Source organism: Hylobates moloch, unplaced genomic scaffold, assembly GCF_009828535.3.
Source record: "Hylobates moloch isolate HMO894 unplaced genomic scaffold, HMol_V3 SCAFFOLD_5, whole genome shotgun sequence".
In the NCBI taxonomy this organism is placed as follows: Eukaryota; Metazoa; Chordata; class Mammalia; order Primates; family Hylobatidae; genus Hylobates; species Hylobates moloch.
In genome coordinates this window covers 104,550,307-104,566,552 of record NW_026652280.1, presented here as the reverse complement: position 1 = coordinate 104,566,552, position 16,246 = coordinate 104,550,307, and the positions used below count along the sequence as shown (strand labels likewise).

The 16,246-nt window shown below is 46.3% G+C and overlaps 1 protein-coding gene across 1 annotated transcript; it reads right to left on the bottom strand.

Annotated features, from left to right (window-relative positions):
* Positions 1 to 273: 273 nt before the first annotated feature.
* On the bottom strand, positions 274 to 8,086 carry ENSA (endosulfine alpha). Its single transcript, XM_032154775.2, has 4 exons — positions 7,890 to 8,086; positions 5,621 to 5,746; positions 3,799 to 3,965; positions 274 to 1,024 (listed from the first exon to the last, which is right to left on the bottom strand). The coding sequence occupies exons 1-4, from the start codon at positions 7,944 to 7,946 to the stop codon at positions 1,009 to 1,011; spliced, it is 366 nt and encodes a 121-aa protein (XP_032010666.1). The 5' UTR covers positions 7,947 to 8,086; the 3' UTR covers positions 274 to 1,008.
* Positions 8,087 to 16,246: the final 8,160 nt, after the last annotated feature.

Sequence of the window (16,246 nt, the reverse complement as noted above, 5' to 3'; positions counted from 1 at the left end):
AAAGAAGAATGGGCCTCCTTTTTCGCAAAGCCTAGACTAGGCTTAGGTGTCAAGAAACCATTTAGATCAAATACCTTAAATGCCTCATCTTGTGAGCCACAAACTGAGGTTGATGCAACTTTTACATTAGCTACAGAAACAAGGTTCATACCAACATTCCTGCTCCCTTTCCCTAAGTGATGGTATTGGGGAACTCAGCCACATCTCACATTAACAACGTCTTCAGTATTGTTTTCTTCCCCCTCCCAAACCCCAATAAAACACACCAACTGCTTCAGAGTATTTCTGGGTTGGGTTTTTTCATGGGTTTTTGTTTTGTTTATTTTGAATACTGAAAAAGTCCTTTGGGCTCTGTGGGGTTCCCCACGCTCACAGCTCCTTTCTCCCACACTCACTGCCCTTCTCCCCACAGCAAATCTATTTCAAGGACAGTACTTTTTAAAATGATTAATGTTGAGTTCTCAACTAGCTCTGCAGAACCAGAGGAGCTGTTTGCATCTGTCTGTGCGGATGGAGTTTCTTTTATCTGACACCAGGTCTCCAACCACACTGAAACAAGGCATTTATCTACAGAGCTCAACTAGAACCCCTTTTCATTAGGCTACTCCACTTCCTTCCCCTCACACCTACCCCACAACAGCCACGTGGTTAAGAAGAAGGATAGTCAGGAATGTTTTTACCAACTCCAAGCCGTAATTCATCCTCCTCCATGTCTCCCACCCCACCCTTTCAACCCCACCCCCACCCCCAGAATTTGAGATTTCTCCCAACTGTTATTTGGAAAAAAGGTAAAACAAAAAAGGTTCAAGGTCTTGGTGCTCAGCCCAAGGGGCTCCATGTGCTGGGACACCAACAGGCAAGGGCTTCTGCCTCTCCAGCCCGCACCCGAGCCACCTCCTGACCCCTGGCTGCAAAAGCAGGAAGGGGCAGGAGCCAGCACAGGACCCGGGTGGGTTGGGGGGGGGGGGGGGGGCAGCGTCTCAGGATCTGGCAGAGCCCCGGGCAGCATCATTCAACTTGGCCACTGCGGACGAACACAGAAGAAAAAAAAAAACACTGTCAAGTAATAGGGGAAAAAAACCCTGAACTCCATCCCAGTCTCTACCCCATGATTCCTCCACATTTAACAACCATTAGGCTACCTGGCATGTCTCAATCCTATCCATAAGGGAGTTGCAAAAAAAAATCAAAAAATAGAATTTCAGTCTTTTCCTATCCACGAAACAACATTATCTGCCTTTCTGGGATATCCATGGATAACAAACATAGAAAAACAATTCTTTAGATAAGATTAAAACAACTGGAGGTTTCCAGGTGGGTAAGCTGCCTGGCTCAGAGCAGGCTGTTTCAGAGGCATGGCCACAGCTACTTGCAAAGACTGAGGTAGCACAGTGGTGAGGTGGTGACTGTGTGGAGGCCAGAACCAGACCACACACATGCTGTTCTGAGTGGATTTAATAATCTAGGTTTAATCAAAGCAATTTGCATTTGGATTTTGGAATGACCCCTCCTTGCTAAGGAAGCTATGTACTTCATGCTGTGGAAACTGGCAAATACAGAATGTAGCTTATTTCTTTGTTTTCTTAGCCTTGAAGATGACCAGGTAGAGAGACAGAGTGAGACCAACAGTTTTTCTGATTTCCCTGCTCCTCCTATTCCTTCCTAAAAATCAGACTCATTGTGACCAGTAGTCTTGAGGACTCAAGCTGAATGGTAGAGAAGGCAGTTCAGACAGAAAAGAAAAAGAGTACAGAATTCGAGAAGATCGGAGATGAAGAAAACGTACAAAATTATATATATATTTATATATATAATAACATGACATATCTATGTACAACATGGCTGGGACAGTTGAAGAAACTATACAATGGTGTTCAGCATTTTCCCCTTCCCACATGGACTTTAAGGATGACAGCATGAGGAAATGGAGCAAGAAACACAAAAATTATATACAATTACAAGTGACAGTCAAGGAGTTTGGGGACCAGGGAGTCCAGGGATCCTGCTCTCTCCATTCCTTCCTCACCAACTTTTTCCTATCCAATTTGAATGACAGCCTGAACACTGAATGGCCAGTCAGGAGAAAAGCATATACACACCTCATCCCCCCACATGCACATCAGCAAGTCTATCAGTCATTCTCATTGGGCCAAATGTTTGGTATATCAGAATTTGTGATGTGAGAGGGCAAGAGGATTATAGAATCTTGCTCTCTTGAACATTAGTTCTCACCCTGGCCCTCTCTGTCATAACTAGCAAGTTGCATTCAATAACATTCTAGCCAAGCTGGTGGTAACTAGATTGAAGATGGTGGTCACCTGCAACCCCTTTCCTCCACCTGTTCATGAGTCAGCATGGCTACCTCTCATCATAAAAGAGCTGGGTTGCTGAGTTCTGGGAATGCAGATTTCTCAGTCTTCCTCCTCTCCCTCCCTAACCCCTTTCCCCAGCTTCCTCCAAGGTGAATCATCTTCTAAGAACCTGCTCCTCCAGCCCTGCACGAGTACTCAGCCCCAGGGGCTAGCTCAGTTTACCCTTCTTCCTCTTTCCCTAACATATACCTGGCATCAGACTGCATCTGAAACATGGGTCAACATGTGTGCATGACTGAGCATGTTTCCTCAGGCCTGCAGCTCTGCTGCCAGAGAAGCTTTTTAGCAGCTAAGGCCCAGAGGTAGGCTGGGAAAGTGGGCTGGGTCAGAGGCAAGCAGCTTCCATGGCTAGTTTCCTAAGTATTTTTTTTGACCCTCAAGACTGTGATATCTATAAGGTTCTCTTGCCTGAATTTATAATCCCCAAACCCCAATTTACTCTCTCCTCATGTATCCCTCAAATGGTTCCCCTCTGTAGTACTTTCCCAGTATTACAGAGCAGAGGTTCACCACCCACGAGCCTTCCTCACTTTTAGTTTTACAATGAACAGTACGGAGTTTTTCTGCTGGCAGTTATGACTTCAGAATCAGAATCAATCTTACATACATTTAACTCTATTTTACAGATGAGGAAACAGAAATCCAGAGAGGCTAAATGACTTAACCAAGGTTATACAACAGCTCTGCTGGGACTGAGTAGAGTGAGAACCCAGATATCTTGACTCCTAAACCAGTGCTCTTCCCACTATCCCATGATACTTTCAAAAGCAACATGCTGGAAAAGAGAGAGAAGGTGCCCATTTTCTGTGAATAATGTTCATTAATCTTTATATTATTTGAGAGCCAGAGCAAACTGTAAGAGATACTAAGTAATGGAGGCTAAAGGGGCACTGTAGTTTTAGGCAAGCAAGTCAATTTTTCTTTTTAAGGATTCTCTAAACCTGCCATAATGGAAACATGAAGCAACAGCAGCCTAAGGGACACAACACTTAGAAGCACAGAAAACATGTCTCATTCAATCTACCTTTCCCAACTATGTTAGGTTAGCCGTGGGATGTTAAACCTGCCAAATTATTCCCAAGGCTCAGCCTAATCAATTTTGGGACATTCTCTCCCAAAAGGAGAAATCACATCTCTCCAGTTTCTCACACAAAAAAAGCATTTGCAGCATTATCCAATCCTAGCCTTTCCTATTTCTGGGCCCTACCTGGACTACAGGGAGTGTGTTGAAGTGTCAATCTAACGAAATAAATAAACTTAGGGCCCCTTTTCAACCTACATTACCTTCTCAGCAGCCCCCAGCAGAATCACAGTCATTTCTGGCTAGCAAGCTGAGAAGATCTGACTAGGTGCCCATTTCATCCCTGCCTATAATATATAAAAGTCCAGTGGTTGAGGAAGGGGAGGAGAGGGGGGCTCAGGTTACCCCGCAAGCTTGCTGGTGACGAGCGAGGACTTTCTCTGGGGCAGATCCTGTGGGGTGGGGATGTGATCACCAGTCACCAGGTTCTTGTCTGGTCCTGCACTTGGCAGCTGCTTATTCTTCATCTTGGCTTTGGCCATGTTGTAGTCTCCTGAGTCAAAGTACTTTTGCTAAGAGATAAGAGGGAGGTTTAGGTGAGTGAGGCACTCTGGCCTTCCTCAAAAACAAGGAGACTCACATCCATTACAAACCCTCACGCACACTCGGATCTTTCAAGAAGTCTTCCTTGATTAACCTCATGCATACACAGTTTAACATTAATTGCAAGTACTTATGTCTTCTCCCCAGTGTGTTCTGACTTTTTCAGGTACGTAAGCAGTTCCCCAGCTAGAGTATATAGTTTTGGAGTCAAGGGATAGCCCATGCCATCCTTTGTACTCCAGTCAGTATAGGATTGTTCAACCAAAATCACTTATTCATAAAGGGTAACTGAGGACCTTACTGGCTACAGGGCAATAGCCTGGAACTGGAGAAACAGAAGAGTAAGGTATAGAGAAGGATAAATATGGGGCTATCCTAGGCACCAGGAGATCAACCACAAGCCAACAACCTCAAAATGATTATTCTCCCAGACCAGGAATAGAAACTGGGCCTGTTCATGAGGATAATGTATTTTCCTTCTGACTCTCACAGCTCCCACACATGTTCCATGACTGTGACAGCCTGCCCACGCCTGCTTTGCCTCCAGCAAGGTAAATGCAAATCAGCATCACATTATCATCTGTGACTAAGACTCAATAACTGGGATCCTCCACAGGGATGTTTCACCCTCCATTTCATCCACATAGAGAAGCATACTCCAATGTAATGATTTATAATCCTACAGTCATTGCAGAGGAGAGTAAGGGAAATAAAATTTTTTTTTTTTTTTGAGATGGAGTCTCCCTATGTCACCCAGGCTGCAGTGCAGTGGCACGATCTCGGCTCACTGCAAGCTCCGCCTCCCGGGTTCATGCCATTCTCCTGCTTCAGCCTCCCGAGTAGCTGGGACTACAGGCGCCCGCCACCACGCCCGGCTAAGTTTTTGTATTACTAATAGAGATGGGGTTTCACCATGGTCTCGATCTCCTGACCTCGTGATCCGCCCGCCTCGGCCTCCCAAAGTGCTAGGATTACAGGCATGAGCCACCGCGCCTGGCCAAATTTTTTTTTTTTTTAAAAAGATAATATAATCCCTCAGTCAGCTGTAGGTACCTTTGGGAACTAAAAATCTGATCAGGAGCTACATGGCTATGAAAGTAGACTCCCTCTTGGTGAGGAGGACCACCCTCAACAAGAAAAATACATTTGTTGCAGAAGTATAATTAATGGCTGGTGCTCACTTCAAGGTTATGAAGAAATTGATTCATTTCAAGTTGAGGATTTATTTCTGTATGAGAGACGGTTTGATCTTCTTCTGAAATGATGCATCCCAAAATTTATCTCTAATGCTTAAAAAGTGCACAATCCTAAAACCTCCAACATTCAAACAGGCAAATGCCTGGGGGCAGTCTGCATTTCAGTTTCTAACATCTTTCCCTCATTTCCCCACACACCCAAATGCTCCAAGTTAGGCCTTAATTTTCTACATGGGAAATCAGGAGGGAATTGATAGCACATCAGGGATTTACATTAATTTGACTTGCTCTTTTCAAATTTCAAATTCGTCTCTACTTCTGTTCAACAACAAAACCTCCAGAAAAGGATCCAGTAGAACCTCTACAGACTTCATTCCAAGAACCCCCTTTGGCTCCAAAGAAAGAGGGTAAGAGACTATGCCCCATACCCCTTTCTGGAGTCTCTTCATGAGGAAGTCGGAGCCTCCAGGCTTTTGTCCTAGGCTTGGGTATTTGGCCTTTAGCTTTGCCTCTTCAGCTCTCTCGGGGAGAATACCTTCTTTCTCCTGTGTGTCCTGGAGAAAACAAAGGAGCCAAATAAAATTAAAGACTGAGAAACAACTGCTTCTCATATCTGATAACAATTATACTATCAACTTCTCCTGGAGATCCACCCACTTGTAAATATGCTATCTCTACTCTGCTGTTAAAGCTAGACCTTTGTTAAAATCCCTAAAGCTCAAGATGACTACTGTGAGAAGAAAAAGACAAGCTGCTTCTCACACTCCACCCAAGGAACCACCCAGAGACCTGTGCGTATTGGGCTAAAGGTAATACTAAACACAATACTTTAATCAAAGAGTGGGCCATATCACTCAGCACAAATGCTAAGAAAGACAAAGAGAAAAAAGAGCTAGCAGGGCTTCTGGTGACAGGATGAGTAGCAGGGTTCCCTAGGCTATCCTACATGCCACATGAAAATTAAAAAAAATAGGGCCGGGCGCGGTGGCTCACGCTTGTAATCCCAGCACTTTGGGAGGCCGAGGCGGGCGGATCACGAGGTCAGGAGATCGAGACCACGGTGAAACCCCGTCTCTACTAAAAATACAAAAAAATTAGCCGGGCGTGGTGGCGGGCGCCTGTAGTCCCAGCTACTCAGAGAGGCTGAGGCAGGAGAATGGCGTGAACCCGGGAGGCGGAGCTTGCAGTGAGCCGAGATTGCGCCACTGCACTCCAGCCTGGGCGACAGAGCGAGACTCCGTCTCAAAAAAAAAAAAAAAAAAAAAAAAAAAAAAGAAAATTAAAAAAAATAATAATTTGGGGCTGGGAGCAGTGACTCATGCCTGTAATCCCAGCACTTTGGGAGGCCGAGGCGGGTGCATCACTTGAGCTCATGAATTCACTACCCGCCTGGGCAATATGTTGAAACGCCATCTCTACGACAACAAAAAATAGTTTGCTAAATGTTTCCTCCTTATTCATTTTTTTTTCTTTTTTAAAATTGCTACACGACAAAGCAGTTCCTTCCTTATTCAAGGTCTAAGCCACCTGTAAGATCTCCCTGTGGAGGAGGCTAGCTATGTGGCCTTCTCCAAAGATCTCCACCTGAGTAATGGCACAGCCTTGCTTCAACATTTCCACAAATATTATGGTAGCAAGCTGATAGAGAGGAAAATGATACCGTTTTTAACCTCAGGAAAACAAAGATACAGTAGACTCACTAGTATTTACCCACCAGCTTTCATCAAAAAAATCAATACCTACCCTGGTGGTGCAGGGGCTCTCACTACTGTAGTCGATCTCTTTTTGTTTCTTGTGGTCCCTGCTGCCCTTTAGTGACTTTTTGAAAAGATATGAAGTCAACGTATGGCTCTTTTTAGTGGAATTATATTCCTTTCTCTTGAAAATTACGCATAGATATAACACCAAGTGTATTTAATGAGTGCCTGAACCCAGTACTAAATTTTAAAAGTCAAATACAAACCCCAATAAGGGGTTTATTTGGCGTTAGTGTTTCCATCGCGGAATCGCAGGTGCACTAAGTCCCTGCCTTGGAAGTCTAGGGGAAGAGAGTAGTGTCTTTCTCACGACCCTGTCGGCGTCTTTTCCAAGATTAATAACCATGATTCTGTTTGGAACTCTAGCCCTCTTCAGTCTTGTTGAGTCCTCATTGAAGGTGAGCAATAGACCATCCTTAGCTACTAAAATAGGTCTCTTGAGAAAGTTGCCGCCTTATAAACTAGCCATCATAATAATTACACTTCTTCCCTCCCCCAATACTGTTTTTTTTTTTAAACGTCTTTACCTCGACCCCTATCTTTGCTGACTGAGGCTGCGGGCCCCAGCCTGGTTGCTGGGTCACTTACCTCTACAAACCAATAATACACATCACACCCAAGACCACTAGCCATCCCCTTTCCATTCACCGTCTTTCCAACCACCCGCCCCGCGTCCATGCTCGGCCAATTATAGCACAGCGTCCAAGGTTTGAGCGGTAGGGAATTGACCAATCAGGAAGAGTAGAGTATTGAGTGACAAACGACCCAACTAACCAGCGCCAAAGCAGCAGGTCGTGTTTAAGCTCACCCCGCGTGACGCAAAAAGTGGCCAACCCCTGCGGAGCCGGAGACCATGGCGACCAATCCGCACTGGTGGGAGACCGTCTCCCGCCCCATCACGGTCTCCCCAGCTCGCCCGCCCGCACCCCCTCCACTTCACCTGCTTCTCCTCGCCGGTCTCCTCCGCAGGGTTCTCTTCTTCTTGTTTCTGGGACATGGCGGGACCGGGACTGTGGAGTGTAAGGGGCCCGGGAAGGCAACTGGAGAAGGGAAGGGGGAGGGGAAACGGGGACAACCTGCGCTGCTGCTTCGGCTCCTGTCACTAGGGTTGCTCAGTCAAAATGGCGGCCCTTGCCCATGACGTTGCGACCGCCCCTTCCTATGAGAGCCAGTGGGAGTGAGGTAGATGGGGCAATGACGTAACGATCTACCAATAGTCGCCGTCTAAAGGTGGGCTCTATAGAGGCGACCGGCAAGCTGGAACACCAACCTGGAAAGAGAGTGAGCCACAAGGACCAATTGGAAGCCTGTAGGGGATATCGGGGGCGGGGCTGCTGGCTGTGGTATTTTTGCAGCTTTGGTGGACTCCGGCTTCCTTCACTCCAGCCCCCCGCGTCCGAGAGACTTAGCAGGGCGTCAAACTGTAGAGCGGAAGGATGGAACCTTTTATTCTCAGGTGGAGAGGATTAAGCTTTGCGGTGTTAGCAGAAAGTGATGGAGCTCCAGAAAATAATTTGGAGGTCAGATTCGATTTTAAAATAGTACTAACAGGCCGGGCGCGGTGCCTCACGCCTGTAATCCTAGGCTTTGGGAGGCCGAGGTGGGCGGATCACCTGAGGTTAGGAGTTCGAGACCAGCCTGACTAACATGGCGAAACCCCCCTCTCTACTAAAAATACAAATAGTAGCCGGGCGTGGTGGCAGGCGTTTGTAATCCCAATTACTTGGGAAGCTGAGGCAGGAGAATCGCTTGAACCCTGCAGGCGGAGGTTGCAGCGAGCCGAAATCGCGCCACTGCACTCCAGCCTGGGCGACAGGACGAGACTTTGTCGCGAAAAATAAAAATAAAATAAAACGGTACCAGTGGTATTACGATGTGTCACTTGGCCTGTGGAAGGGAGAGACTGAGTCTCAACCCGAGTTGTCTTGCAAAACACTAATGGCTTAAGTTCTGTAATTTAACTCTTATGTGTAGTTTTTATATTCCATCAGGGTGATCCCTTGGGGACTAAGCTCCTTGAAACGAGGACAGTGTAAGTATGTGGTAAACATTTAGTAAATACGGTTAATACTACTTAACCTATCCAGAATTACAGTTTAACATTTCCTGGGCGTCTGTCTGTATGTGGATGGTACTGTGTTAGTTGGGGGGGTACATATGTAATAAGGCAGTCTCTGCCCTTAGAAAGCTTACAGGCCTGGCTGGGCGCGGTGACTCACACCTGTAATCCCAGCACTCTGGGAGGCCTAGGCGGGCGAATCACTTGAGGTCAGGAGTTCGAAACCAGCCTGGCCAACATGGTGAAACCCTGTCTCTACTAGAAATACAAAACAAGGCTGGGCGCCGTGGCCCACGCCTGTAATCCCAGCACCTTGGGAGGCCGAGGAGGGTGGATCATGAAGTCAGGCGATAGAGACCATCCTGGTCAACATGGAGAAACCCCGTCTCTATTAAAAATACAAAAATTGGCCGGGCGCGGTGGCTCACGCCTGTAATCCCAGCACTTTGGGAGGCCGAGACGGGCGGATCACGAGGTCAGGAGATCGAGACCATCCTGGCTAACACGGTGAAACCCCGTGTCTACTAAAAATACAAAAAAAATTAGCCAGGCGCGGTCGCAGGCGCCTCTAGTCCCAGCTACTCGGGAGGCTGAGGCAGGAGAATGGCGTGAACCCGGGAGGCGGAGCTTGCAGTGAGCCGAGGTCGCGCCACTGCATTCCAGCCTGGGTGAAAGAGCGAAGCTCCGTCTCACAAAAAAAAAAAAAAAAATTTGCCAGGCGTGGTGGCGTGCGCCTATAGTCCCAGCTACTCAGGAGCCTGAGGCAGGAGAATCGCTTTTACCTGGGAGGCGGAGGTTGCAGTGAACCGAGATCGCATCTCGCCACTGAACTCCAGCCTGGGTGACAGAGTGAGAGTCTGTCTCAAAAAAAAAAAAAAAAAGAGTGGCAGATAAGAATTGCTCTTTATGGAGATTAATTTGGTGGTAATGAGTAAAAAGACCAGAATTCCAAGCAGAAAACTACCAGAGATGAACAGTCTAGCCGAGTCCTCTGCAAACGTTAGGTGGGAGATAATTAGGATTTAACCTAGAAACGTGGTAGTTAAGAATAGAAAATAGTGAACCTAACCAAGAGAGTCTGTGACAATGGAATCCACTAGACTAGCAGCTGATTGAACAGAGAATGAGAAGACTGTGTGCCTCAAGGTGATTATTTATAGAAACAATAAATTCAAGAAGAGGAGTCAATTTGGGAATGGAACTGAAAAGCAGAGAGAATGAGGCATTCAGTTTTGAAAATGCGGACTGTTTTTTTTTTTTTTTTTGAGACAGAGTCTCGCTCTGTCACCCAGGCTGTAGTGCAGTAGCACAATCTCGATTCTCTACAACCTCCGCCTCCCGGGTTAAAATGATTCCCCTGCCTCAGCCTCCCAACTACATGTGCGCGCTACCATGCCCGGCTAATTTTTGTATTTTTAGTAAAGACAGAGTTTCGCCATGTTGGCCAGGCTGGTCTCAAACTCCTGAACTCAGGTGACCTGCCTGCCTCGGCCTCCCAAAGTGCTGGGATTACAGGCATGAGCCACCGTGCCTGGCCTGAAAACATGGACTTTATTAAAAGCGAATGAACCATTTGGTGGAGACATCCAGGCAATGAAGACTTAGGATAAATGACCTCTAAGATCTCCATATCTGAAATTTTAGGGTTCTAGGAAATGTAAGTGTGGGAGTTTGGGAGAAAAGTAGAGGCTAAAGATGTACAAATTTTGGACTTTTTCACATAAATGTAAGTAAAGTTGTGGAAGTTGATGGGATCACAAAGGAGAATGTAGGAAAAAAGGAGGTTCCAGTCAGGTGCGGTGGCTTACACCTGTAATCCCAACACTTTGGATGGTCAAGGTGAGAGGATCACCTGAAGCCAGGAGTTTGAGGTTACAGTGAGCTATGATCATGCCATTGCACTCCAGCCTAGGCAACAGAGTGAACCCATCTCTTAAAAAAAAAAAAAAGTCCCAAGACAGAAACGTGGGGAAAAGTTGGCAAAAGACATACAGACAAATGATCCGAGTGGTAGGGAGAGAATTAGAAGAGAGAAGAGCCATGGAAAGCAAATGAAGAAAGGGAGAGCAGGTTGTCAATGTTAAATGTGATACAGAAATTAAAGATGGAGATGATAGAGGTCAATCGCAAGACGTTAAGGAGCGAGGAGGTGGTACCAATATTGAACAGTGGTAGCAATATTTACCAGTAAAGCAAGGAAAGGGCAGAGCTGTAGCAGCAGATTTTCTTTTGGGGAATAGGCAAGACTCAAGCATGTTTTTAGAAAAGGCGAATGACGCTGGATGCGGTGGCTCACGCCTGTAACCCCAGCACTTTGGGAGGCTGAGGTGGGCAGATCACGAGGTCAGGAGTTCGAGACCAGCCTGACCAACATGGTGAAACCCCGTCTCTACTAAAAATAAAAAAATTAGCCAGGGTGGTGGCATGCACCTGTAATCCCAGCTATTCAGGAGGCTGAGGCAGGAGAATCACTTGAACCCAGGAGGCAGAGGTTGCAGTGAGCTGAGATCGTGCCACTGCACTCTAGCCTGGGCGACAGAGTGAGACTCCATCTCAAAAATAAATAAATAAAAATAAAAGGCCGGGCGCGGTGGCTCACGCCTGTAATCCCAGCACTTTGGGAGGCCAAGGCGGGCGGATCACGAGGTCAGGAGATCGAGACCATCCTGGCTAACACACGGTGAAACCCCTTCTCTACTAAAAATACAAAAAATTAGCCGGGCGAGGTGGCAGGCGCCTGTAGTCCCAGCTATGCAGGAGGCTGAGGCAGGAGAATGGCGTGAACCCTGGGGGGCGGAGCCTGCAGTGAGCCGAGATCGTGCCACTGCACTCCAGCCTGGGTGAAAGAGCGAGACTCCTTCTCAAAAAAAATAAAAAATTTAAAAAAAAAAATAAATAAATAAAATAAATAAATATAAAATAAAAAGAAAGAAGGAAAAGAAAAGGGGAATGAGCTAATTGAGAGAGAAAAACTAAAAAATGTAATTATTTACTTTACAGAGGCAATAATGGCTGGGCGCGGTTGCTCACTCCTGTAATCCCAGCACTTTGGAAGTCTGAGGCAGGTGGATCACCTGAGGCCAGGAGTTTGAGACCAGCCTGGCCAACATGGTGTAACCCTGTCTCTACTAAAAATACAAAAATTAGCCAGATGTGGTGGTGGGCACCTGTAATCCCAGCTACTAGGGAGGCTGAGGCAGAAGAATGGCTTGAACCTGGGAGGCAGAGGTGGCAGTGAGCCAAGATGGGGCCACTGCACTCCAGCCCAGGAAACAGAGCGAGACCCTGTCTCCAAATAAATATAAATAAATAAATAAAGAGGCAATACTGAAAGAATTAAAGTCTCAGAGAAAGTTAGTAGGTCAAGAGGGAGAGAGGCAGACAGGTTGACTTTGGCAACTGTAAAGGAAGAGTGGGAGCCCAAATGTATAGAGATTTTGAGTGGCTAAACATTTAGGAAAGTCACATTGAATGGACTTGTTTTTCTGAGTATGGTCAATCGTTTGAAAATAAAAAGGGCTGGGCGCGGTGGATCACCTGAGGTCAGGAGTTCGAGACCAGCTTGACCAACATGGAGAAACCCCGTCTCTATTAAAAATACAAAATTAGCCGAGAGTGGTAGTGCACGCCCGTAATCCCAGCTACTTGGGAGGCTGAGGCAGGAGAATCACTTGAACCCGGGAGGTGGAGTTTGCAATGAACTGAGATTGCGCCATTGCACTGCAGCCTGGGCAACAAGAGCAAAACTGCGTCTCAAAAAATAAATAAATAAATAAATAAATAAATAAATAAATAAAAAGGATGGGGGTGAGATAGAGGATCTAGGAAAAAATAGAGGTTGGAAATAGTTCTATAGAAAAAGGCAGTGATTCCAAATAGCAAGAAAGAGCTGAGATTAAATAGTAGATTAGAATTTATAGTAGTCCCAATCAGCATGGCTTTGTGACTTTGGTCAGTAACTCCTGGCTGCTTTAGAATGGAAAAAACAGGACTAGGAGAGAGGGAACAGTGGGAGGGAGGGCAATAAGGAAGTCTAGAGATTGGTTTGCCAGTTTGTTGAAATAGCTGACCACAGCATCTAGGCTCTTTACAAAAGATGGAATGAGACAGATGAACTAGGAGAACAGGAAGGTGTTGAAGATTCTCACCAAATCTGTGCTGATGAAGCACATATTTGGTGAGAATGAATGAGAGATGCTGAAGAGTAGGAGGTTGCAATGAGACTAAAATGTTAGTTTATATCTTGGGAGGTAGAGAAATTACAGGTTATGATAAGCTTTATCCCATAATAACTATAATTGATGGCAGATATGGCATGGCTATAAAAGTCACTTGATAGGCTGGGTGCGGTGGCTGATGCCTGTAATCCCAGCACTTTGGGAGGTGGAGGCAGGCGGATCACCCGAGGTCAGGAGTTCGAGACCAGCCTGGCCACATGGAGAAACCCCGTCTCTACTAGAAATACAAAAAAATTAGCTGGGCATTTTGGTGCATGCCTGTAATCCCAGCTACTGGGGAGGCTGAAGCAGGAGAATTGCTTGAACCTGGGAGGCAGAGGTTGCGGTGAGCCAAGATCGTGCCATTGCACTCCAGCCTGGGCAACAAGAGTGAAATTCCATCTGAAAAAAAAAAAAGTCACTTGATGGCTTGGCGTGGTGGTTCACGCCTGTAATCCCAGCACTTTTGGAGGCTGAAGCAGGTGGATCACCTAAGGTCAGGGGTTCAAAACCAGCCTGGCCAACATGGTGAAACCCCATCTCTACTAGAAATACAAAATTAGCCGGGCATGGTGGATGCTTGTAATCCCAGCTGCTTGGGAGGCTGAGGCAGGAGAATCGCTTGAACCTGGGAGGCAGAGGTTGCCGTGAGCCGAGATCATGCCACTGCACTCCAGCCTGGGCAACAACAGCAAAACTCCGTCTCAAAAAAAAAAAAAAAGTCACTTCATGTAATCAGGTAAGTGGGAAGCCGCAAATGTTGAAGTCCTAGAGCATAATAATTGGGAGGAGGATAGGATAGGGTGACCGTGACCCATATTTGGGCATGAGCTGTATATCTCCAACGCATACTATGTAGAAACAACTGTACGACCCTTATCAAATGATTTGTATGTTCAGTGTTTAAAGGATCATTTCTGGGTAAGGTGGTTACGGAACATTTCAGGTGGGATAGAAACTAAGCCGGGATTATCAGGATGAATAGGAAGGTTGGAGACTGGCAAGGGGAGAGAGGAAGGGAAGACAATTTAGAGGACCACCTCATCTTACAAAATGTCAGACAGTGTGACTGACCCCTGACAGAGGACAGTAGGAAAAGAAGAGGGAAATTGTAGCAAGAGTTCCCCTAGAGGGAATGAGGTTCTGCTAGTGCAGCAAGAGGCTGCTTTCATCCAGCAAACTTTCTGAGCATTCACTAGGTATTCTGGGCACTGTGGATACAAAGATAATGGACTGTCTTTTCAAGTTGTTCACACATGAGTGAGAAGATAAAGACAGTTTACACTGGAAAAAGGGTATCAAAGGCAGCTTCCGGGAGAATGTGACATTTGAAGGAAGTATAGGAATAATACAGATTAAAAAGAAAAGAAGGCGAAGAAGCCTTTTTCAGGCAGAAGGAGCCTCATGTGAAAAGACACAAAACCATAAGAAACCTCCATGTGGATCCCTGGTTCTCAAACTTGTTTGATTAGAAGCTCCCAGGGAACTTTATAAAAATACAGAAACTCTTGGCCCTATGTCACTCCAATTGAGTCAGCATCTCTACACTGGGGCCTGGAAATACATATTTTTGAAAAGCTCCCAGAGGAAAGTTGGAAAAGAAGGCCGATCCGGGAAACTGTGTGAAGTAGCAAGACAAAGTTTTTCACGTTGCTGGGGTCCTGAGAATCCTTGACAATCATGCTAGAGTACTGGGGTTTTATGAAGACAAAGGGAGCCTCTAATTTCTCTTCTCTCTTTTTTTTTTTTTTTTGAGACAGAGTCTCAGTTTCACTCTGTTGCTCAGGCTGGAGTACAGTGGCAGGATCTCGGCTCACTGCAACTTCCGCCTCCCTGGTTTAAGGGCTTCTTATGCCTTGGCCTCCCAAGTAGCTGGGATTAAAAGTGCTGGGAGGCAGACGTTGCAGTGAGCCGAGATCATGCCACTGCACTCCAGCCTGGGCAACAGAGTGAGACTCTGTCTTAAAAAAAAAAAAAAAAAAGTTGTGAGACTACAGAAATGGCTGGGTTTAATTTTTTTTTTCTTTTGAGACAGGGTCTTGCTCTGTTGCCCAGGGTGGAGTGCAGTGGCCCGATCTCAGCTCACCACAACCTCCACCTCTTGGGCTCAGGTGATCCTCCCACATCAGCCTCCTGAATAGATGGGACCACAGGTGCGTGCCACCACGCCTGGCCAATTTTTGTATTTTTTGTAGAGACAGGTTTTCACTATGTTGCCCAGACTGGTCTTGAACTCCTGCGCTTGAGTGATTCACCCTCCTCGGCCTCCCAAAGTGCTGGGATTACAGGCATGAGACACCATGCCCAGCCAATGGCTGGGTTTAAAACACATACCATTCCTCTGATGGGCCAAACTGAGAATACCAGAAACGTAATCAAGCCCTGTTCTGTCCTTGTCTCCTTTGCAGTCAGGGCTGTCTTTAAATGTAGCTTAAGGAAAGTAGCCAAGTAATCAGAATAGTGCAGGATTAAAGGTAAATTTCAAAAAGATAAAATCATAACTCATAAAAATAAGGGAACTAAGAGGCCAGGCACAGTGGCTCATGCTTGTAATCCTAGCACTTTAGGAGGCTGAGGAGGGCGGATAAGCTGAGGTCAGGAGTTCGAGACCAGCCTGGCCAATGTGCTGAAACCCCGTCTCTAATAAAAATTCAAAAATTAGTCAGGCATGGTGGAGGGCACCTGTAATCCCAGCTACAGGAGGCTGAGGCAGAAGAATTGCTTGAACCCAGGAGGCGGAGGTTGCAGTGAGCCCAGATCGCGTGCCACTGCACTCCAGCCTAGGCAACAAGAGTGAAACTCCGTATCAAAAAAAAAGAGAAAATTCGACAGAACTAGCTCAGTTGGATATAAGAAAGGAGTAGCTGGGTGTGTGGCTCATGCCTATAATCCCAGCACTTTGGGAGTCCAAGACAGGAGAATTACATGAGCCCAGAAGTTTGAGACCAGCCTCGGCAACACAACAAGACCCCAGCTCTACTAAAGATACAAAAAATTAGCTGGGCATGGTGGCGGGCGCCT